The 23668-nt window shown below is 49.4% G+C and overlaps 1 protein-coding gene across 1 annotated transcript; it reads right to left on the reverse strand.

The window, feature by feature from the left end:
- Positions 1–7222: 7222 nt before the first annotated feature.
- LOC141025783 (uncharacterized) lies at positions 7223–8340 on the reverse strand. The gene is made up of 2 exons (XM_073501708.1): positions 7459–8340; positions 7223–7321 (listed from the first exon to the last, which is right to left on the reverse strand). Exons 1-2 carry the CDS (start codon positions 8338–8340, stop codon positions 7223–7225), a joined length of 981 nt encoding a protein of 326 aa, XP_073357809.1.
- Between the last annotated feature and the right edge of the window lie 15328 nt (positions 8341–23668).

A 23668-nucleotide genomic window follows, 5' to 3' on the forward strand; every position in this document is an offset into this window, starting at 1 on the left:
TCCCTCTGCGAAGGGCCTATCTTTTACTTTTATGCAAGAGTCAGTAGTATTCCTTCTCATTCCAACCTATCCTTTAGTTGGCAAGCATCATGTGATGGAAAGATCTAAGCATATATGACCATTCAAATATATTTGAGCATGAAGTATTATTGTTGACTTTACCCTTGAGGTAAAAGGTTGGGAGGTGAAACATTAAGCCCCTATCTTTCTCTGTGTTTGATGAAAACTATTTGTTCTAAAAATATGCTTTGAGTGGTAGCAATCATGGAAGACTAAAAGATAGTTGAGTATGTGAAGTTTGCTAAATCAAAGCTCTGACATAGACTCTTCCTGAAAATAAGATGAATTGTAATTGTTTGATGACTAATAACACGGTTTGTTAGTTTTCAAGAAAGTTTATGATATATACTTTAACGTGTGTTGCTTGATCATGCAAAGTTTTATGAGTTGAGCTACTGTTATGACATATAATGATGCTAGAAAAGGTGATTGAAATTATCATTTATCAAACTTATGCACCTGCTAGCATTCACACTTCATAAATTCTTTCTTTTATCATTTACCTACTCGAGGACGAGCAGGAATAAGCTTGGGGATGCTGATACGTCTCCAACGTATCTATAATTTATGAAGTATTCATGCCATTATATTATCCATCTTGGATGTTTATGGGCTTTATTTTGCACTTTTATATTACTTTTGGGACTAACCTATTGACCTAGAGCCCAGTGCCAGTTCCTGTTTTTTCCCTTGTTTCAGTGTTTCGAAGAAAAGCAATATCAAATTAACACCAATACAAATAAATAATGAGTTCATTACAGTACCTTGAAGTGGTGTTTTGTTTTCTTTCGCTAACGGGGCTCACGAGATTTTCTGTTAAGTTTTGTGTTGTGAAGTTTTCAAGTTTTGGGTAAAGATTCGATGGACTATGGAATAAGGAGTGGCAAGAGCCTAAGCTTGGGGATGCCCAAGGCACCCCAAGGTAATATTCAAGGATAACCAAGAGCCTAAGCTTGGGTATGCCCCGGAAGGCATCCCCTCTTTCGTCTTCATTCATCGGTAACTTTACTTGGAGCTATATTTTTATTCACCACATGATATGTGTTTAGCTTGGAGCGTCATTTTATTTTCTTTAGCTTTGCTTGCTGTTTGAATAAAATACCAAGATCTGAAATTCTTAAATGAGAGAGAGTCTTCACATAGCTACATAATTATTTGACTACTCATTGATCTTCACTTATATCTTTTTGGAATAGTTTGTCATTTACTCGTGTGCTTCACTTATATCCTATGAGTAAATGGTTGAATGATTTGAATGTCATAAATCTGAAATTATATATGTTTCATATGCCTTTCCCATGGGGAGTAATGCCTTCACATATAAGAAGTAGAGGTGGTAAAGTATTGAAGGTTAGCAAACATTGTATTGGTCACTTGAACAATTCATGAAAGAATATTGAAGGAGGAGAGATTTCACATATAAATATACTATCTTGGACATCTTCTATGATTGTGAGCCCCATTACTTATTTTCAAACCTGAGCAAATTAGTTGAAGTTGGACAAGGAAGACAACGTAATGAGTTATGCTTGGGTATATGTATAAGTTATATTGTTTTGGATCCTCTAACATGTGGTGCTTGCTATTTAGAATCCTTTGCTAGCCAAAATATCTGTACTATGCGGGAATACTGCTTGTGCATCCAAATTCCTTGAACCAAGTTTCTTCCATGAGTGTCCACCATATCTACCTATCGGCGGTATTTACCTGCCGTTCCAAGTAAATTTGCATGTGCCAAACTCTAAACCTTCAAATAATAATCTGTTTTGTATGCCCGAATTGCTCATGTAGCGACTAGGGGCTAGCAGTATCTTCCATGCTAGGTGGGTTATTCTCACGATGAGTGACTCCGCTCATCATTCACAAGATAATGGCTGCTAACTGGGATGCCCAGTCCCATGATCAAAAGATCGAAATCAAATAAAAAATAATTGCAAACAAAACTCCCCCAGGTTTGATGTTAGTTGGAGGCACCCGTTGTTTCGGGCAAGCCATGGATTGATGATTGTTGGTGGAGGGGGAGTAAACATCTTTACCTTTCTATTTGGGAACCGCCTATAATGTATGTAGTATGGAAGATATTGGGAACTCTTGGTCGTTATGTTGACAATGGAAGCATACCTCTCAAAATTATTTTCATCTCTGTTTTTGCTTCGAGCTCTGGCACCTCTGCAAATCCCATCTTCCCTCTGCGAAGGGCCTATCTTTTACTTTTATGCAAGAGTCAGTAGTATTCCTTCTCATTCCAACCTATCCTTTAGTTGGCAAGCATCATGTGATGGAAAGATCTAAGCATATATGACCATTCAAATATATTTGAGCATGAAGTATTATTGTTGACTTTACCCTTGAGGTAAAAGGTTGGGAGGTGAAACATTAAGCCCCTATCTTTCTCTGTGTTTGATGAAAACTATTTGTTCTAAAAATATGCTTTGAGTGGTAGCAATCATGGAAGACTAAAAGATAGTTGAGTATGTGAAGTTTGCTAAATCAAAGCTCTGACATAGACTCTTCCTGAAAATAAGATGAATTGTAATTGTTTGATGACTAATAACACGGTTTGTTAGTTTTCAAGAAAGTTTATGATATATACTTTAACGTGTGTTGCTTGATCATGCAAAGTTTTATGAGTTGAGCTACTGTTATGACATATAATGATGCTAGAAAAGGTGATTGAAATTATCATTTATCAAACTTATGCACCTGCTAGCATTCACACTTCATAAATTCTTTCTTTTATCATTTACCTACTCGAGGACGAGCAGGAATTAAGCTTGGGGATGCTGATACGTCTCCAACGTATCTATAATTTATGAAGTATTCATGCCATTATATTATCCATCTTGGATGTTTATGGGCTTTATTTTGCACTTTTATATTACTTTTGGGACTAACCTATTGACCTAGAGCCCAGTGCCAGTTCCTGTTTTTTCCCTTGTTTCAGTGTTTCGAAGAAAAGCAATATCCAATGGAGTCCAAACGGAATGAAACCTTCTGGAGAAGTTATTTTCGGAAGGAAAGCAACCTGGGAGACTTGGAGTGTGCGTCAGGAAAGCAACGAGGGAGGCACGAGGCGGGGGGCGCACCCACCCCCCCTGGGCGTGCCCTCCACCCTCGTGGGCCCCTCGTGGCTCCCCTGGCGTACTTCTTTCACCTATATATATCCATATACCCTAAAACGATTGGGGAAAAAATAGATCGGGAGTTCCGCTGCCGCAAGCCTCTGTACCACCAAAAACCAATCGGGACCCTGTTCCGGCACCCTGCCGGAGGGGGGAACCCTCACCGGGGGCCATCTTCATCATCCCGGCGCTCTCCATGACGAGGAGGGAGTAGTTCACCCTCGGCGCTGAGGGTATGTACCAGTAGCTATGTGTTTGATCTCTCTCTCTCTCGTGTTCTTGAGGTGATACGATCTTGATGTATCGCGAGCTTTGCTATTATAGTTGGATTTTATGATGCTTCTCCCCCTCTACTCTCTTGTAATGGATTGAGTTTTCCCTTTGAAGTTATCTTATCGGATTGATTCTTTAATGATTTGAGAACACTTGATGTATGTCTTGCCATGCGTATCTGTGGTGACAATGGGATATCAGGTGATCCACTTGATGTATGTTTTGGTGATCAACTTGCGGGTTCCTCCCATGAACCTATGCATAGGGGTTGGCACACGTTTTCGTCTTGATTCTCTGGTAGAAACTTTGGGGCACTCTTTGAGGTTCTATGTGTTGGTTGAATAGATGAATCTGAGATTGTGTGATGCATATCGTATAATCATACCCACGGATACTTGAGGTGACATTGGAGTATCTAGGTGACATTAGGGTTTTGGTTGATTTGTGTCTTAAGGTGTTATTCTAGTACGAACTCTAGGGCTGTTTGTGACACTTATAGGAATAGCCCAACGGATTGATTGGAAAGAATAACTTTGAGGTGGTTTCGTACCCTACCATAATCACTTCGTTTGTTCTCCGCTATTAGTGACTTTGGAGTGACTCTTTGTTGCATGTTGAGGGATAGTTATGTGATCCAATTATGTTATTATTGTTGAGAGAACTTGCACTAGTGAAATTATGAACCCTAGGCCTTGTTTCCTACCATTGCAATACCATTTACGCTCACTTTTATTATTAGTTACCTTGCTGTTTTTATATTTTCAGATTACAAAAACCTATATCTACCATCCATATTGCACTTGTATCACCATCTCTTCGCCGAACTAGTGCACCTATACAACTTACCATTGTATTGGGTGTGTTGGGGACACCAGAGACTCTTTGTTATTTGGTTGCAGGGTTGCTTGAGAGAGATCATCTTCATCCTATGCCTCCCACGGATTGATAAACCTTAGGTCATCCACTTGAGGGAAATTTGCTACTGTCCTACAAACCTCTGCACTTGGAGGCCCAACAACGTCTACAAGGAGAAGGTTGCGTAGTAGACATCACCACTACAAAGGCGAGCTGACAGTCATTGACGCTCTCCTAGCACGATGTACATGTAATGCCCTGGGATCCCTGATCTAGAATTGGGGGAGAAGGAGAGAAAGGGAGTAGGTGAGAAGCGTGTGCAGGGAGAGCTTAGTTTCACATCTTTTCCTTCCTGCCGAATCATACGGGTTCATTACAATAAGTAGCTGGCACCCTGGGCCAGCCACCCTTGACACACTCACGCTTACAAGGCCCACGACCCAGCTCGCCACGCAGGGCGTTGCAGGTTCAGTTCATGTGCAACTCTGAACCTGCACTTCTTCAGTCCGCTGCATATGCAGGCTACTGTCATATGCAAGCACGACATTGTCCCCCCCCCCTTGAGAGGATTCCCCTTCCCATATGCTGGCATTTGGAAAACGTTGACGTAGCACCGAGTAATCCTCCCAGGTTGCTGCTGTGGATGCCATGTTTTCCCACTGAATCTGCAGCTGGACGACTGCGCATCTCCTTTCTTCATCATGCGATGTCCAGAATGGCTGTCAGTTATAACTTGTTGGCAGCTAGATCCGGTACCTTGGGGAGCTCAGAGAAGACCGGTGTGTAGTCGGGGACGAAGGGCTTCAACGGGGACACGTGAAACACGGATGTATGTGGCTGTCTGGAGGGAGTTGGAGCCGGTAAACGAGTGTGCCCACGCGCTCGGTGATGAGGAAGGGCCCGAAGAACTTATATGCCAGCTTGCGGCATGGGCGATTGGCGACAGAAGTTTGGGCATAAGGTTGAAGCTTGAGTAGTACCTGTTCTCCCACATCGAATGCGCGCTCGGCTCGGTGACGATCTGCCTGTTTCTTGAAACGGTCTTGGGTGCGAGCTAGCTGCGATCGGAGCATGTCAGTGTGCGTGGCCCAGTCCAGGTCCCCACCTTGGGCGTCCTCTGGCAGCTCGGATCTCAGGTGTGGTAGTCCTCCGAGATTAGGTTCTCTTCCATATAAAGCTTTGAACGGGGAGCAGTTCAGAGAGGAGTGATGGGTCGAGTTGTACCAGAATTCTGCCGTAGGTAGCCATTTGCACCATTGCCTGGGTCTGTCGTGCATAGCGCACCGGAGATAGATCTCCAGACATAGGTTGACGCACTCTGTTTGGTCGTCTGTCTGCGGACGGTGCGCCGTGGAATACAGAATCTTGGTCCCTGCGACGGCGAAGAGCTCGCGCCACATTGCGCTGGTGAAAAACTTGTCACGATCGGACACGATGGAGTGTGCCATGCCGTGGAGCTTGATGACGTGTTCCCAGAACGCGCGCGCGGCCTGGGCTGCCATGAAAGGGTGGGGGAGCGGCACGAAATGCACGTACTTGTTGAGCCGGTCGACGACGACCATGATGGCATCATAGCACTCCGATTTTGGAAGTCCTTCGACGAAATTCATGGTCAATTCCTGCCATGGTTCTTGAGGGATCGACGGCGGTTGGAGCTTGCCGGCCGGGTGCATGTGCTCGTGCTTGGTGTGCTGGCACACCGCGCACTGCTTGATGAAGTCTTCGACTGCGCGCTTCAGGCCGGTCCAGGCGAACAGCTTGCGGACGCGGTGGTAGGTCACGGTGGCGCCAGAGTGGTCGCCGACAGCACTGTGGTGGAGTGCGGAGATGAGCTTCGTCTGCAGGGCTAAGTTCGCGCCAATCCAGAGGCGCCCACGCTGCCTGATGATGCCTTGCTGAAGGGTGCGCCCTTGGTCGTCGGTGTCGATGACGGCGAGCTTGGTGAGCAGGTCCTGGGCGTCCGGGTCTGTCGCGTATGAGTTGGTGACTTCCTGGAGCCACTGTGGTTGACACAAGGAGAGCGCGTCGAGAGCCATCAGGTGGCCGTCACACGATAGCGCATCTGCAGCGCCGTTGTCGGTGTCGTGTTTGTAGCAAAAGGTGAATTGGAGGCCGACCATCTTCGCCATGGCCTTGCGATGCAGCTCCGTCACCAATTGCTGATCGCTGAGTGCGCAGAGGCTCTTGTGATTGGTGACGATCTCGAACGGCGCCCGCTGAAGATATGGCCTCCACTTGTCGATTGCCATCATCACGGCCAAGAATTCCTTTTCGTAGGTTGACAGCTTTTGATTGCACATTCCCAAGGCTTTTCTGAGGTAGGCCACGGGGTGACCGTCTTGCATGAGCACCGCGCCCACGCCGGTGTCGCAGGCGTCGGTCTCGATGGTGAACGGGCGCGAGCAGTCAAGAAGGGCGAGCACAGGTGTGCTCACCATCGCCTTCTTGAGCATGACGAATGCGTCCTGGGCCTTCTCGTTCCACTCAAACCCCTTCTTGGTGAGCAGCTGTGTCAAGGGCTTGGCAATGATTTCGTAGTGCGAGACGAATTTTCGGTAGTAGCCGGTCAGTACGAGGAAACCGTGCAGCTCGGTTTGGTTAGTTGGAATAGGGCCAGGCATTCATCGCACTGCTCTTGCTGGAGTCTATCGCGACGCCGTCCTTGGAGATGATATGGCCCAAGTACTCGATGCTGGTTTGAGCAAAAGAGCACTTGGAGGCCTTGGCGAACAGCTAGTGCTTGCGTAGGAGGTCCAAGGTCACCCGGAGATGCTCTTCGTGCCCCTGCAGTTCCTCACTAAAAACCAAGATGTCATCAAGGAATATGATTATGAACTTATGTACGTGGCACCCAAAGACGGTGTTCATCAGGCACTAGAACGTGGCTGGTGCATTGCAAAGGCCAAAGGGCATCACACGAAATGATAATTCCCGTGGTGCGTCTTGAAAGCAGTATTTTCCTCATCTTCTTCGCGCATGCGTATTTGGTGGTAGCCGGCTCGGAGATTGATCTTGCAGAAGTAAGCAGCACCAGCCAATTCATTGAGGAGCTCGTCCACTACGACAAGGGAAACTTGTTCTTAACTGTAACAGAGTTCAGTCGTCAAAAATCGACGCAAAACCGCCGACTCCCATCTTTTTTGTTTACCAGTAGCACTGGAGCAGCATACGGGCTCGAGCTATGAGCGATCACTCCTGACTGCAGCATATCTTGAACTTGCTTCTCTATCTCGTCTTTCTGAGTAGGTGAATAGCGATAGGGTTTGGTGTTAATGGGTGTACTGTCTGGCTCCAGATTGATGCTATGATCATACTGTCGACAGGGTGGCAGTGTGCAGGGCTCGGCGAAGACGTCCTTGTATTCAGAGAGCAGCTTCTGAATGTTTGGTGGTATGGGTGTTGGTTCAGGCTTGTCCATCCGCACCACTGTCACAAGTGTTGTTGTCCATATGTCGTTTGCGATTTCCATGTGCTGGAGCTCATAAGCATCTGATTCGGTGATCGGGGGAAGGTCCGTGGTTCTGACACCTGGGAGATGCACTGTTTTATCGTCAACCTGGAAGGAGATCGTCTTCAGTTGCCAGTGACAGTTCATAGGGTTGTGCTGCGACAGCCAATCCATGCCTAGTACCCCGTCATACGCACTGAGTTGGAGCACACGCAGATCAGTGTGGAAGGTGTGTCCGGGCACTTCCCATGGAAGTGATCTGACAATCTTGTCACAATGCATGTGTTGGCCATTACCACCACGAACAGAGACTGGCGGCAGAGGTTCAGTTTCGACAGACAACCGTGAGAGGAATGACTCGCTGAAGAAACTGTGGGTACTGCCTGAATCGACCAACAACAACATCACTTGATCCCCTACTTGAGCTCGGAGACGCATGGTAGAGGGTGCTTCCTCATCGGAGACGGCATGGTGATATGGCGAACAGCACTCTGGTTCTTGAGCTGCTGGTGGGTCGAGCAGTTGCAGAGCATGTATTGTGTCATCTGACAGAATTTCGCCGTAGTTGCCCACCTCGATCATGAGTATCTGCCCAGTTCGTTTGCACTGATGTTCTCTGGAGTATTTATCTCCACAACGATAACAGAGTCCATTAGCGCGCCGGAATTATTTCAATATCGCTCCCAAGCGAAATCATTGCCACCTTGGCGTTGAGGAATTGTTGCTCGAGCAGGTGCTGGGTTGTTGACTGCTGGCGGTGGTCGTCCCACTGGTGTGATCCCGTGGCACGGGGCTCGCTGTTTCTCTAGTTCCTCCTACTGAATGCGCGCGAAGACTGCCGCGCGAGTGATGCTGGTGGGTGCTTGTAGCCCGACGCCTAGTCGGAGCTCGTCCTTGAGGCCCAGTAAGAACTGAGAGATGAAAAACTTGGAGCTCAATGTGGGATCAAAGGAGAGCAAGTGATACATGGTCGTCTCGAACTCCTGACGATATTCCTGCACTATACCAGTTTGTGTCAACTGAACCAATGTGTGCATCTGTACTTAAAACTCCTCTGGTCCGAATTCCTCTTCCACTGCTGCTCTGAATGTCGCCCAGGTGATGTTAGTATGCTTCTGTCGGTAGGCCTGAAGCCACATCGCAGCCAGGCCCTCCATGTAGAGCGCGGCGGTGGTGACCCAATTGTGCACTGGCACGCGGTAGAGCTCAAAATAGGAAGTGCATCGCTCGAGCCAGATGCGCGGGGTGGTGCCGTCGAAACGAGGGAAATCGTGTTTGGGCGGCTTGGTGAAGGTGTCGGTGTAACGTCCGTGCTCTGTCGGTGAGGGCGCCCTGGTGAGCCGCTGTAACGCCCGGATAATTAAGCTACAGTAATCCCACGCTAATGGTGCCACGTCACCACGGTTACTGTTGTTAACCTCGCGATGATTCGAAACCGTTTCAAAATTTAAATTCAAATTAATGTCAATAACAAAAGTTTTCAAATATTAAAATAAAAATGTTCGGGAGATGCCATATTTTGCCTAAGTAAATATGGTGTGGTAAACACATTTTTATAAAATGCCTAAATAGTTTAATTTGAAATAAAACAGAAAAGCAAATAAATAAAAGAAAAGAAATTACAAAAAAGAAAAGAAAACAGAACAAAAACAAAAAAACAAAAAAACAAAAGCCCCCCCAGGACCTGGCCCAACTGGGCCAACCCCCAGCCGCCCGAATGGGCCGGCCCACCCCGCGCCCCCCTCTCACCTTATCCCCTCAACCCCCCCCCCCACTCTCCACCGACAGCCACCCCCACTCCCCCCCGAAATATCTCCTGTGCCTCCCCCGATCGGGATCGAGGAGGAGGCGCTCGACCCCGCCGCCACTGGACCTCTCCGCCGCCGCCCGGAGCTCGCCGTCGCCGGAGCACCCCCCCCCCCCCCGCCGGCCTGCTTCCCCTCCTCCCCTGCGTCGCGTCGTCCCCGACCCCCTCCACGAGCCCCGCTGCCCCGTCCCTACACCCACGGTGAGGCCACGGCCTCGTCCTCCTCTCTCCCTCGCCCCCGCGCTCGCCGTGGCCCTCGCGCCTGTTGGCCGCGCCGGGGCTCGCCCTGGTCACGCCCCGACCGCACGCCCGCGCGCCCGCACGGCCATCGCCCGCGCGCGCCCCGACCCCGCGCCCGCGTCGGCCACGCCCCGCCTGCCCCCCCCCCCTCGTCGTCGCGCTAACCTCGCCGTCGCGTGCAGGCCCATGGCCTCGACCGCGCCCCCCCCCCTCGCTGCTTCTTCCCCCAGGCCCGACCGCACAGACGCGCGCCCGCACGGCCATCGCCGTCGTTTGCCTCCCCTCCGCCGATCTCCGCCCCGTCGCCACGGTGGCCTCGCCCCTCTGCACCACCTCCGGCGGCTGGCCCCGCACCACCGCGGCCTCGCCCCGCTCCAGCCATGGCCGACGCCGTGCCCCGCCGTGGCCGCCAGCGCCCACGCCCACACCCCGCGCCCGTAACCCGCAGTGCCCCTGGGCCACTGCCAGTGGGCCTCGCCCCCTCTGGGCCACTGCCAGGTGGGCCTCGCCCCCCCCCCCCCCCCGAGCCACTGCCCCCCGGGCCCGAACCCCTTGGCCCTATGACATATGGGGCCCAGCCCACAGAACGAAAAGAAAAATAAAAATAATAAATAATAAATAAAATAAAAATAAAAAAATAATAATAACAAATTATAAATAAAATAAATTAATAATAATAATAAGAATAAGAATAAATTAATTCATAAAAATAATAAATAAAATAAAAATAAAAATAAAATAATAAATAAAATAATAAATAAAATAAATTAATAATAATAATAATAAAAATAAATTAATTAATAAAAATTAATAAATAAATAAATAAATAAAATAAAAATAATTTTAATTAATTAATTGATTAATTAACTAAATTAATTAAGTTAATTAATCATGTTTAAATTAATCTAATTAGATAATTAATTTAATTAAACAGTAATTATTTAGCTAAACCCTAATTAACCTAAACAGAGAATGACAGGTGGGTCCCACTGGACCCACATGTCAGTTTGACTTAGTCAACCCCTGTTGACTGCTGATGTCAGCATGACATCATGCTGATGTCATAAATCCAAATTTCGAATTAAATTAAATAATTAATTAAATTCCAGAAATTAATAAAATCTTTAGAAAATCATATCTTTTAATCCGTAACTCGGATTAAAATATTTTCAACATGAAAGTTGCTCAGAACGACGAGACGAATCCGAATGCGCAGTCTATTCGTCCACCACACCTCCCTAACCTATCGAACTAGCAACTTTCCCCCTCCGGTCCGTCTGTCCGAAAACGCGAAACATCGGGAATACTTCCCGGATGTTCCCCCCCTTCGCCGGTACCACCTACTGTCGCGTTAGGACACACCTAGAACCGCTCATTGTCATGTCACGCATCGTCATGCTTGTGTTTGCATTGTATTTACTGTTTCTTCCCCCCTCTTCTCTCCGGTAGACTACGAGACCGACACTGCTGCTGCCTAGTTCGACTACGGAGTCGACGACCCTTCCTACTTGCCAGAGCAACCAGGCAAGCCCCCCCCCCTTGATCACCAGATATCGCCTATTCTTCTCTATACTGCTTGCATTAGAGTAGTGTAGCATGTTACTGCTTTTCGATATCCTATCCTGATGCATAGCCTATCCTTGCTACTACTGTTGATACCTTTACCTGCAATCCTACATGCTTAGTATAGGATGCTAGATTTCCATCAGTGGCCCTACATTCTTGTCCGTCTGCTGTGCTATACTATCGGGCCGTGATCACCTGGGCGGTGATCACGGGTATATACTTGTATACTATATACATGACACATGTGATGACTAAAGTCGGGTCGGCTCGTAGGAGTACCCGCAAGTGGATCTTTGTGGCGGAGCGACAGGGCAGGTTGAGACCGCCTAGGTGAGAGGTGGGCCTGGCCCTGGTCGGCGTTCGCGGATACTTAACACGCTTAACGAGATCTTGGTATTTGATCTGAGTCTGGCCATTTGGTCTATACGCACTAACCATCTACGCGGGAGTAGTTATGGGTATCCCGGCGTCGTGGTATCAGCCGAAGCCTTCGTGACGTCAGCGACTGAGTGGCGCGCGCCGGATTGGACTGGAACGCCACTAGGCTAGGTCTGCTTCCGGCCGCGTACGCAACGTGCAGGTGTGCATAGGGCGATGGGCCCAGACCCCTGCGCGCATAGGGTTAGACCGGCGTGCTGACCTCTCTGTTGTGCTTAGGTGGGGCTGCGACGCGTTGATCTTACGAGGTCGGGCATGACCCAGAAAAGTGTGTCCGGCCAAATGGGATCGAGCGTGTTGGGTTATGTGGTGCACCCCTGCAGGGAAGTTTATCTATTCGAATAGCCGTGTCCCTCGGTAAAAGGACGACCCGGAGTTGTACCTTGACCTTATGACAACTAGAACTGGATACTGAATAAAATACACCCTTCCAAGTGCCAGATACAACCCGGTGATCGCTCTCTAACAGGGCGACGAGGAGGGGATCGCCGGGTAGGATTATGCTATGCGATGCTACTTGGAGGACTTCAATCTACTCTCTTCTACATGCTGCAAGATGGAGATGACCAGAAGCGTAGTCTTCGACAGGACTAGCTATCCCCCTTTTATTCTGGCTTTCTGCAGTTCAGTCCACTGATATGCCCCTTTACACATATACCCATGCATATGTAGTATAGCTCCTTGCTTGCGAGTACTTTGGATGAGTACTCACGGTTGAATCTCTCCCTCTTTTCCCCCTTTCCTTTCTATCTGGTTGTCGCAACCAGATGTTGGAGTCCAGGAGCCAGACGCCACCGTCGACGACGACACCTACGACACTGGAGGTGCCTACTACTACGTGCAGGCCGCTGACGACGACCAGGAGTAGTTAGGAGGATCCCAGGCAGGAGGCCTGCGCCTCGTTCGATCTGTATCCCAGTTTGTGCTAGCCTTCTTAAGGCAAACTTGTTTAACTTATGTCTGTACTCAGATATTGTTGCTTCCGCTGACTCGTCTGTGATCGAGCACTTGTATTCGAGCCCTCGAGGCCCATGGCTTGTATTATGATGCTTGTATGACTTATTTATGTTTTAGAGTTGTGTTGTGATATCTTCCCGTGAGTCCCTGATCTTGATCGTACACATTTGCGTGCATGATTAGTGTACGGTCAAATCGGGGGCGTCACAAGTTGGTATCAGAGCCGACTGCCTGTAGGAATCCCCCTTTCCACACTCCTTGGCCGAAGTGGAGTCTAGACAATACAAAACTTTTACTAACATGGCTGTGTGTCTTATGGGCCCACGTCGCCATTGGGTGGTACTAGGATCTTTTACTCCTCGACCTTTACTCTGGGACTCTGAACTCTCTTCTACTCGGGTTAAACGAATTTACTAACTCTAACACTAGGATCCCGTGACCGCATTCACCCCAAAGTTGGATAAGCCATAGTTGTTTCTTAGAGTAGTATTTTGAACAATTCACACACTGTCATTTGACTCCTTTGAAACGTCTTTGCTTTCAGATGGAACCCACGAGGCAGGTCGTTCGCCACACGACGGCCATTGGTGCCTCGGGATCACCGGCTGTGCTAGCTGAGATGATGACCTATCTGGGTTATCGCTGGCACCCTGAGTACACCATCTACGAGGAGTACCAGGACTTTAACCAGGAGCAGTACCGTGCCATCGTCCACCTCTACTCTCGGGAGTATGACTCCACTACTGTGCTGCACACCGCACATGGAGTTGGTGTGACCATCGATATGGCTGTCCACGATGCTGCCTATGCTGCTCTGACACGTCTTCGTGGAGAGTATCGGGAGTTGGACACCTCCCCTTTCAGGCACATTGCTATCGCATCCGATGTTGGTGCGGAGGGATACTATACTGCTACCTACTCCACTGTCACCCGAGAGCCCTTCTACCATCAGAACCTGGTTCTGCATGCTGATGGGCTGGATCGAGCTATCGAGCTCTTCGCCACGAGATGTACACCACCCGTCAGCACCTTTACCGTGCCCTGACGCTGCTGCACCGCTTTGTCCGATCTGGACAGGTACCGCGTACTGCGATCTACCCAGCCAGGACCGTGATGCCCCACGGTGTCGGTTGGCCAGAGGTGGGAGGCTACTCTCCCGCACTTGGTCCTCTTCTGCCACCTGAGCGTCGGGCTCTACACCTGAGTATCCGTGGCCCCTAGTCTGCTGACGTGGAGGGCTATCCGTTGCCTCACTACCAGCTGTCGGGCTACGATTACCTCCACAGTACCTCTTGGGACTGATGTAGTCTTGCTTAGTTAGTATTAGTTGCAGTCGCCGCGAGCCTGTGTGCCGCCTATGTTGTTTTATTCTGTGTACTGAACTCTATGCATGACCCCTTTGTAAGTTATGCCGACTACTATGTAGTAGCTATCGTGCTCCTTTCATTATGCATGTTTCATCATGAATGATTCTTGTCTTTGCAAATATTTCCCAATGCTGAACTACCCCTGTTATATTTTAGCAGGATGGTTAGACCAGGTGGTCGTGGTCGTGGTGGCGATGCCCCACCACCACCTGAGTACATGGCTGGTATGATCCAACAGTTTGAACTGAACCGCCAATTCATGGAAAATATGATGGCCCAGTTTCCTCGCCCCAATATGAACCAGCAGCCAGCCCAAGTGACTCTTCAAGATTTCATACGCCTCAACCCAACCATATACCGCAGCTCAACTCAGCCTCTGGATGCTGATGACTGGCTCCGTGACATCACCTATGAGATGGAGTCTGCTGATGTAGCCCTTGCCAGCTATGTCACCTTTGCTTCCTTCTTCTTGAAGGGACCCGCAGCTCAATGGTGGGACAGCCACAGGCGTACTCTGCCAGCTGGAACAATCATCACATGGCCAGACTTCCAAGCTGCTTTCCGTGCCCGCTTCATTCCTCAAGGAGTCATGGACCGGAAGAAGCGTGAGTTCCGCAACCTCACCCAAGGCAACAAAACTGTCGAAGCTTATCAGCGGGAGTTTCTGGACTTGTCTCGCTATGCTGAAGAGGACATTGCAACTGATGCACGCAGACAGGAGAAGTTCCGTGATGGCCTTCAAGCTGACATCAAGCTCGCACTTCTAGTGCATGACTTTGCTGATTTCGCCACCTTGGTGAACAAGGCCATCAATGTCGAAACTGGTCTGCAGGAAACCAGAGCTCTCACAGGCGCAACCGTGACACGGGCTCATCTTCGGGCCCACCCTCACAGAAGCGTAAGATATGGATCCCGAACAGCATGTACCGTCCAAATGCATCTGCCCCAAGGCAGACCTATGCTGCACCTCGTCTGCCTCCACCACCATCTAGGCAGTCAAGACTTCCAGCTCCACCATCCCAAGCTCCTGTTCCCACTCCGAATAATGGCTTGTGCTTCAGGTGTGGTCAACCAGGACACCGTGCTAGAGAATGCAACCAGAACCAGAATCAACTGGCCCTTCCAGCAACTGGCCGTGGTAACAATCAGCCCCGCAACAACAATGCTAAGTCTTATGGTCGTGCTCATGCCAACCACGTTGATCTCAACGAAGCTCAAGACCAGCCTGCTACTGTGATGGGTACACTCCTTGTAAATTCAGTACCAGCATCCGTTTTATTTGATACAGGTGCATTGCATTCATTCATGTCAGAAGATTTTGCATACAAGCACGACGTTAAATGTGAGGAGATGAACACCTCGGTACTGGTCAAAACCCCCGTGGGACAGTCTCAAACCTCCTTGGTTGGCATCGATGTCCCCGTGGAAATCGAAGGGCTGGAATTCTATGCCTCTCCCATTATCCTGAAGTCGTCTAACATCGACCTCATTTTGGGTATGGATTGGTTGAAAGCGCATACTGCTTCTATAGTTTGCGCCACTAAGACCGTCCATCTGCTACACCCTTCAGATGAGATAGTTACTTACCAAGCCCATCTGGTGCAAAATGCCGAGGCAAGGCTCTATGCATTGAATGCATTGAACGCTGCACCACTCGAGGGCATTGAAAACATTCCCGTCGTGCGTGAATTCCTCGACGTCTTCCCTGAAGAACTTCCAGGGATTCCCCCTGCTAGAGCTGTCGAATTCATCATCGACTTGAAACCAGGCACCACTCCTATAGCCAAGCGACCCTACAAGATGCCGCCGCATGAACTCCTTGAGCTTAAGGAGGAAATCGACAAATCTCTTCGCAAAGGATTCATTCGCCCAAGTTGCTCTCCTTGGGGAGCACCTTCTCTCTTTGTCAAGAAGAAGGATGGGACAAACCGGTTAGTTCAAGACTACCGTCCTATAAACCAAGCTACCATCCAGAATAAATACCCCCTTCCTCGGATCAATGATCTGTATGATCAACTGGCGGGTTCGTCAGTGTTCTCTAAGCTCGACTTGAGGTTGGGCTACCACCAGATCCGTGTTCGCGAAGAGGATATCCCAAAGACCGCCTTCGTGACTCGCTATGGTTCATACGAGTACACCGTCATGTCTTTCGGTTTAACCAATGCTCCAGCCACCTTCTCTCGTCTGATGAACTATATATTCATGGATTACCTCGACAAGTTCGTCGTGGTTTATCTGGATGATATCCTGGTATTTTCCAAGAACGAAGAAGAACATGCTGAACATCTTCGACTTGTGCTGGAAAAACTACGAGAGCATCAGCTATGTGCCAAGTTCTCCAAATGTGTATTCTGGCTACCGGAAGTAACCTATCTTGGGCATGTCGTCTCTAAGGATGGTATTGCCGTCAACCCCGAGCGAGTTCAGGCTATTCTTGATTGGACTCCTCCCAAGAACGTTAAGCAAGTCAGAAGTTTTCTCGGTCTCGCTAGCTATTGCCGTCGATTTGTCGAGAACTTCTCTAAGATCGCCAGGCCTCTGACTAACCTGTTGCATAAGGGTGTCAAGTTCCAATGGACAGACAAATGTCAGGAAAGTTTCCAGGCACTCAAAGACAAGCTGACTTCTGCCCCAGTTCTAGCTCCACCTGATACTAAGAAGGACTTCGTCATTTACTGCGACGCTTCCCGTCAAGGATTAGGCTGTGTCCTAATGCAAGACCGCAAAGTGATTGCTTATGCCTCTCGGCAATTGCGCCCTCACGAAGAGAACTACCCAGTTCACGACCTCGAACTTGCTGTTGTCATTCATGCGCTGAAGCAGTGGCGACATTACCTTCTCGGTAATCGTTGCGAGATCTTCACTGACCACCAAAGTCTGAAGTATCTATTTACTCAGCCAGACCTGAACCTCCGTCAGCAGAGATGGATGGAGCTTGTTGCAGACTTTGACTTGGGTATTTCCTATACGCCAGGCAAGGCTAATGTAATGGTTGATGCCTTGAGCCGCAAGTCTTACTGCAACCACCTCCAGGTTCACAAGGTTCAGCCCTCGCTTGTTGAAGAATTCAGGAAGCTGAACCTCCATATTGTTCCTCCGGGTGCACTCGCTCCCCCTCCTAAGGATTTTGGCAAGGTGAACCTCCACGTTGTTACCCAGGGTTCCCTCAATACACTAGTTTCTAAACCAGATCTCGAGGACAGCATCAAAAGGCTACAAAAGTATGACTCTGAAGCCCACAAGATTAAGCGCTACCTCGCAGAAGGAAAGCCCTCATTCTTCACCATTGCTGAAGATGGCACCTTATACTTCAAGGGCCGCTTAGTGGTGCCATATGCAGAGAAAAACCTGGATATGACACAGGAAGTTATGAAAGAAGCTCATGACACGCCTCTATGTATCCATCCTGGTAGTACAAAGATGTACCAAGACATCCGTCAGAGATTCTGGTGGTCTAATATGAAGCAAGACATTGCTCGTTATGTTGCTGAGTGTGACGTTTGCCGTCGTATCAAAGCAGAACATCAAAGGCCTGCTGGAACTCTGCAACCTATCTCTATTCCGGAATGGAAATGGGACCATGTTGAGATGGACTTCGTCACTGGATTTCCCAAATCACAGAAAGGTAATGATGCTATTCTTGTCGTCATTGACCGGCTTTCCAAAGTTGCACATTTCCTGGCGGTCAAGGAAACGATCACTGCTAGTCAACTGGCAACGCTCTATATGTCCAGGATTGTTTCACTCCACAGTATTCCATTGGTTATCAGTTCAGACCGTGGCAGTTTATTCACTTCAAGATTCTGGGCAAGTTTCCAAGAAGCTATGGGAACTCATCTGTCATTCAGTACTGCGTTTCATCCTCAATCGCAAGGACAAGTTGAACGCGTCAACCAAGTTCTCGAAGATATGCTTCGAGCTTGTGTTATTTCCTTCGGCAAGAAATGGGAGGAATCTCTCCCGTATGCTGAGTTCTCTTATAATAATAGCTATCAAGCTAGTCTGAAGATGGCCCCCTTCGAAGTGTTATATGGACGAAAGTGTCGAACCCCTCTGAACTGGTCAGAAACTGGGGAACGTCCACTCTTCGGTCCGGATATTATCCAAGATGCCGAAGAACAAGTCCGCATTATCCGTGGGAATCTCAAGACTGCTCAGTCACGTCAGAAGAGTCAGTATGACCGTCATCATAAAGACATGGTCTATCAACCTGGCGAAAAGGCTTATCTTCGAGTCACACCTATGAAGGGTGCTCACCGCTTCGGGATCAAGGGCAAACTAGCTCCTCGCTATATTGGGCCATTCACTATTCTCGAAAGGCGTGGAAAAGTGGCATACCAATTGGAGCTACCGCCGAACCTTTCTCAGGTTCACGATGTGTTCCATGTGTCGCAGCTCCGCCGTTGCTTCAAGGACCCAATCCGAGCTGTGGATCATGAAGTGCTCGAATTGCAGCAAGACCTCTCCTGTAAGGAGCATCCGGTCCGCATTCTCGACCAAGATGAACGCCGCACACGTCAGAAGGCGATCAAGTTTCTCAAAGTCGAGTGGTCGCACCATTCTGAAGATGAGGCCACTTGGGAACGCGAGGATCGCCTGCGTGATGAATACCCCGCACTATTTCCTTCTACCTCCTAAATCTCGGGACGAGATTTCTTGTAGTGGAGGAGATTTGTAACGCCCGGATAATTAAGCTACAGTAATCCCACGCTAATGGTGCCACCTCACCAGGGTTACTGTTGTTAACCTCGCGATGATTCGAAACCGTTTCAAAATTTAAATTCAAATTAATGTCAATAACAAAAGTTTTCAAATATTAAAATAAAAATGTTCGGGAGATGCCATATTTTGCCTAAGTAAATATGGTGTGGTAAACACATTTTTATAAAATGCCTAAATAGTTTAATTTGAAATAAAACAGAAAAGCAAATAAATAAAAGAAAAGAAATTACAAAAAAGAAAAGAAAACAGAACAAAAAAAACAAAAAAACAAAAGCCCCCCCCCCACTGGACCTGGCCCAACTGGGCCAACCCCCAGCCGCCCGAATGGGCCGGCCCACCCCGCGCCCCCCTCTCACCTTATCCCCTCACCCCCCCCCCCCACTCTCCACCGACAGCCACCCCCACTCCCCCCCGAAATATCTCCTCTGCCTCCCCCGATCGGGATCGAGGAGGAGGCGCTCGACCCCGCCGCCACTGGACCTCTCCGCCGCCGCCCGGAGCTCGCCGTCGCCGGAGCAACCCCCCCCCCCCCCCCCCCCGCCGGCCTGCTTCCCCTCCTCCCCTGCGTCGCGTCGTCCCCGACCCCCTCCACGAGCCCCGCTGCCCCGTCCCTACACCCACGGTGAGGCCACGGCCTCGTCCTCCTCTCTCCCTCGCCCCCGCGCTCGCCGTGGCCCTCGCGCCCGTTGGCCGCACCGGGGCTCGCCCTGGTCACGCCCCGACCGCACGCCCGCGCGCCCGCACGGCCATCGCCCGCGCGCGCCCCGACCGCGCGCCCGCGTCGGCCACGCCCCGCCTGCCCCCCCCCCCTCGTCGTCGCGCTAACCTCGCCGTCGCGTGCAGGCCCATGGCCTCGACCGCGCCCCCCCTCGCTGCTTCTTCCCCCACGCCCGACCGCACAGACGCGCGCCCGCACGGCCATCGCCGTCGTTTGCCTCCCCTCCGCCGATCTCTGCCCCGTCGCCACGGTGGCCTCGCCCCTCTGCACCACCTCCGGCGGCTGGCCCCGCACCACCGCGTCCTCGCCCCGCTCCGGCCATGGCCGGCGCCGTGCCCCGCCGTGGCCGCCAGCGCCCACGCCCACACCCCGCGCCCGTAACCCACAGTGCCCCCTGGGCCACTGCCAGTGGGCCTCGCCCCCTCTGGGCCACTGCCAGGTGGGCCTCGCCCCCCCCCCCTGAGCCACTGCCCCCTGGGCCCGAACCCCTTGGCCCTATGACATATGGGGCCCAGCCCACAGAACGAAAAGAAAAATAAAAATAATAAATAATAAATAAAATAAAAATAGAAAAAAGATAATAACAAAATAATAAATAAAATAAATTAATAATAATAATAATAATAATAATAAATTAATTAATAAATAAAATAAATAAAATAAAAATAAAAATAAAATAATAAATAAAATAAATTAATAATAATAATAATAAATTAATTAATAAAAATTAATAAATAAATAAACATAATTTTAATTAATTAATTAACTAAATTGATTAAGTTAATTAATCCTGTTTAAATTAATCTAATTAGATATTAATTTAATTAAACAGTAATTATTTAGCTAAACCCTAATTAACCTAAACAGAGAATGACAGGTGGGTCCCACTGGACCCACATGTCAGTTTGACTTAGTCAACCCCTGTTGACTGCTGATGTCAGCATGACATCATGCTGATGTCATAAATCCAAATTTCGAATTAAATTAAATAATTAATTAAATTCCAGAAATTAATAAAATCTTTAGAAAATCATATCTTTTAATCCGTAACTCGGATTAAAATATTTTCAACATGAAAGTTGCTCAGAACGACGAGACGAATCCGAATGCGCAGTCCGTTCGTCCACCACACCTCCCTAACCTATCGAACTAGCAACTTTCCCCTCCGGTCCGTCTGTCCGAAAACGCGAAACATCGGGAATACTTCCCGGATGTTCCCCCCCTTCGCCGGTACCACCTACTGTCGCGTTAGGACACACCTAGCACCGCTCATTGTCATGTCACGCATCGTCATGCTTGTGTTTGCATTGTATTTACTGTTTCTTCCCCCCTCTTCTCTCCGGTAGACTACGAGACCGACACTGCTGCTGCCCAGTTCGACTACGGAGTCGACGACCCCTCCTACTTGCCAGAGCAACCAGGCAAGCCCCCCCCCCCTTGATCACCAGATATCGCCTATTCTTCTCTATACTGCTTGCATTAGAGTAGTGTAGCATGTTACTGCTTTTCGATATCCTATCCTGATGCATAGCCTATCCTTGCTACTACTGTTGATACATGTACCTGCAATCCTACATGCTTAGTATAGGATGCTAGATTTCCATCAGTGGCCCTACATTCTTGTCCGTCTGGTGTGCTACACTATCGGGCCGTGATCACCTGGGCGGTGATCACGGGTATATACTTGTATACTATATACATGACACATGTGATGACTAAAGTCGGGTCGGCTCGTAGGAGTACCCGCAAGTGGATCTTTGTGGCGGAGCGACAGGGCAGGTTGAGACCGCCTAGGTGAGAGGTGGGCCTGGCCCTGGTCGGCGTTCGCGGATACTTAACACGCTTAACGAGATCTTGGTATTTGATCTGAGTCTGGCCATTTGGTCTATACGCACTAACCATCTACGCGGGAGTAGTTATGGGTATCCCGGCGTCGTGGTATCAGCCGAAGCCTTCGTGACGTCAGCGACTGAGTGGCGCGCGCCGGATTGGACTGGAACGCCACTAGGCTAGGTCTGCTTCCGGCCGCGTACGCAACGTGCAGGTGTGCATAGGGCGATGGGCCCAGACCCCTGCGCGCATAGGGTTAGACCGGCGTGCTGACCTCTCTGTTGTGCTTAGGTGGGGCTGCGACGCGTTGATCTTACGAGGCCGGGCATGACCCAGAAAAGTGTGTCCGGCCAAATGGGATCGAGCGTGTTGGGTTATGTGGTGCACCCCTGCAGGGAAGTTTATCTATTCGAATAGCCGTGTCCCTCGGTAAAAGGACGACCCGGAGTTGTACCTTGACCTTATGACAACTAGAACTGGATACTGAATAAAATACACCCTTCCAAGTGCCAGATACAACCCGGTGATCGCTCTCTAACAGGGCGACGAGGAGGGGATCGCCGGGTAGGATTATGCTATGCGATGCTACTTGGAGGACTTCAATCTACTCTCTTCTACATGCTGCAAGATGGAGATGACCAGAAGCGTAGTCTTCGACAGGACTAGCTATCCCCCTTTTATTCTGGCTTTCTGCAGTTCAGTCCACTGATATGCCCCTTTACACATATACCCATGCATATGTAGTATAGCTCCTTGCTTGCGAGTACTTTGGATGAGTACTCACGGTTGAATCTCTCCCTCTTTTCCCCCTTTCCTTTCTATCTGGTTGTCGCAACCAGATGTTGGAGTCCAGGAGCCAGACGCCACCGTCGACGACGACACCTACGACACTGGAGGTGCCTACTACTACGTGCAGACCGCTGACGACGACCAGGAGTAGTTAGGAGGATCCCAGGCAGGAGGCATGCGCCTCGTTCGATCTGTATCCCAGTTTGTGCTAGCCTTCTTAAGGCAAACTTGTTTAACTTATGTCTGTACTCAGATATTGTTGCTTCCGCTGACTCGTCTGTGATCGAGCACTTGTATTCAAGCCCTCGAGGCCCATGGCTTGTATTATGATGCTTGTATGACTTATTTATGTTTTAGAGTTGTGTTGTGATATCTTCCCGTGAGTCCCTGATCTTGATCGTACACATTTGCGTGCATGATTAGTGTACGGTCAAATCGGGGGCGTCACAGCCGCAGCGGTGGCCCATGGTTGACGAGATGGGCGAACGGAAGCTGCGATGTGCCCTCCGTGTAGAGGGGGGTCGGCGTTGAGCGAGGTGGCGGCGGAGGTGGTGGTGGTGGTTGAGGGAGTCCTGGATTAAGGGGTCCTCGGGCGTCCGGCCTGTTAGCCATGGGCCGGACTGATGGGCTGTGAAGATACGAAGACCGAAGACTGCACCCGTGTCCGGATAGGACTCTCCTTGGCATAGAAGGCAAGCTTGGCGATCGATTATGAAGATTTCTTTTTCTGTAACCGACCTTATGTAACCCTAGATCTCTCCGGTGTCTGTATAAACTGGAGAGCTTAGTCCGGAGGAGATTCATTATCATAGTCATACAAGCTAGAATCCTAGGGTTTAGCCATTACGATCTCGTGGTACGTCAACTCTTGTAATACTCATATTCATCAAGATCAATCAAGCAGGAAGTAGGGTATTACCTCCCTAGAGAGGGCCCGAACCTGGGTAAACATTGTGTCCCCTGTCTCCTGTTACCATCGACCTTAGACGCACAGTTCGGGACCCCCTACCCGAGATCCGCCGGTTTTGACACCGACATTGGTACTTTCATTGAGAGTTCCACTGTGCCATCCCCAAGGGGTCTGATGGCTCCTTCTATCGTCCATAGCAACGCTGTCCAAGGGGAAACCTTCCTCCCCAGACAGATCATCGTGTTCGGCGGCTTCGTACTGCGGGCCAACTCGCTTGGCCATCTGGAGCAGATCGATAGCTACGCCCTAGCCATCAGGTCAGATTTGGAAGCCTGAACTATGTCGCGGACATTCGCCGAGACTTGATCTTCGACGGATTCGAAACCGCGGCGGCCGCTCTTCGTCACCCCGATGAACATGACTTAAATCTGTCATCAGACTACATCCAGGAGATGGTTCCTGTTACTGCTTTGGCCTTAGATCCGGAGCAGATCGTGCCATCCGAGGCCACAGATTCTGCGGCGTTGGAGCCGCACATAGACTCAACCTCATGCAATATCTGTGTC

Source organism: Aegilops tauschii, chromosome 6 (genome assembly GCF_002575655.3).
Source record: "Aegilops tauschii subsp. strangulata cultivar AL8/78 chromosome 6, Aet v6.0, whole genome shotgun sequence".
Lineage (NCBI taxonomy): Eukaryota > Viridiplantae > Streptophyta > Magnoliopsida > Poales > Poaceae > Aegilops > Aegilops tauschii.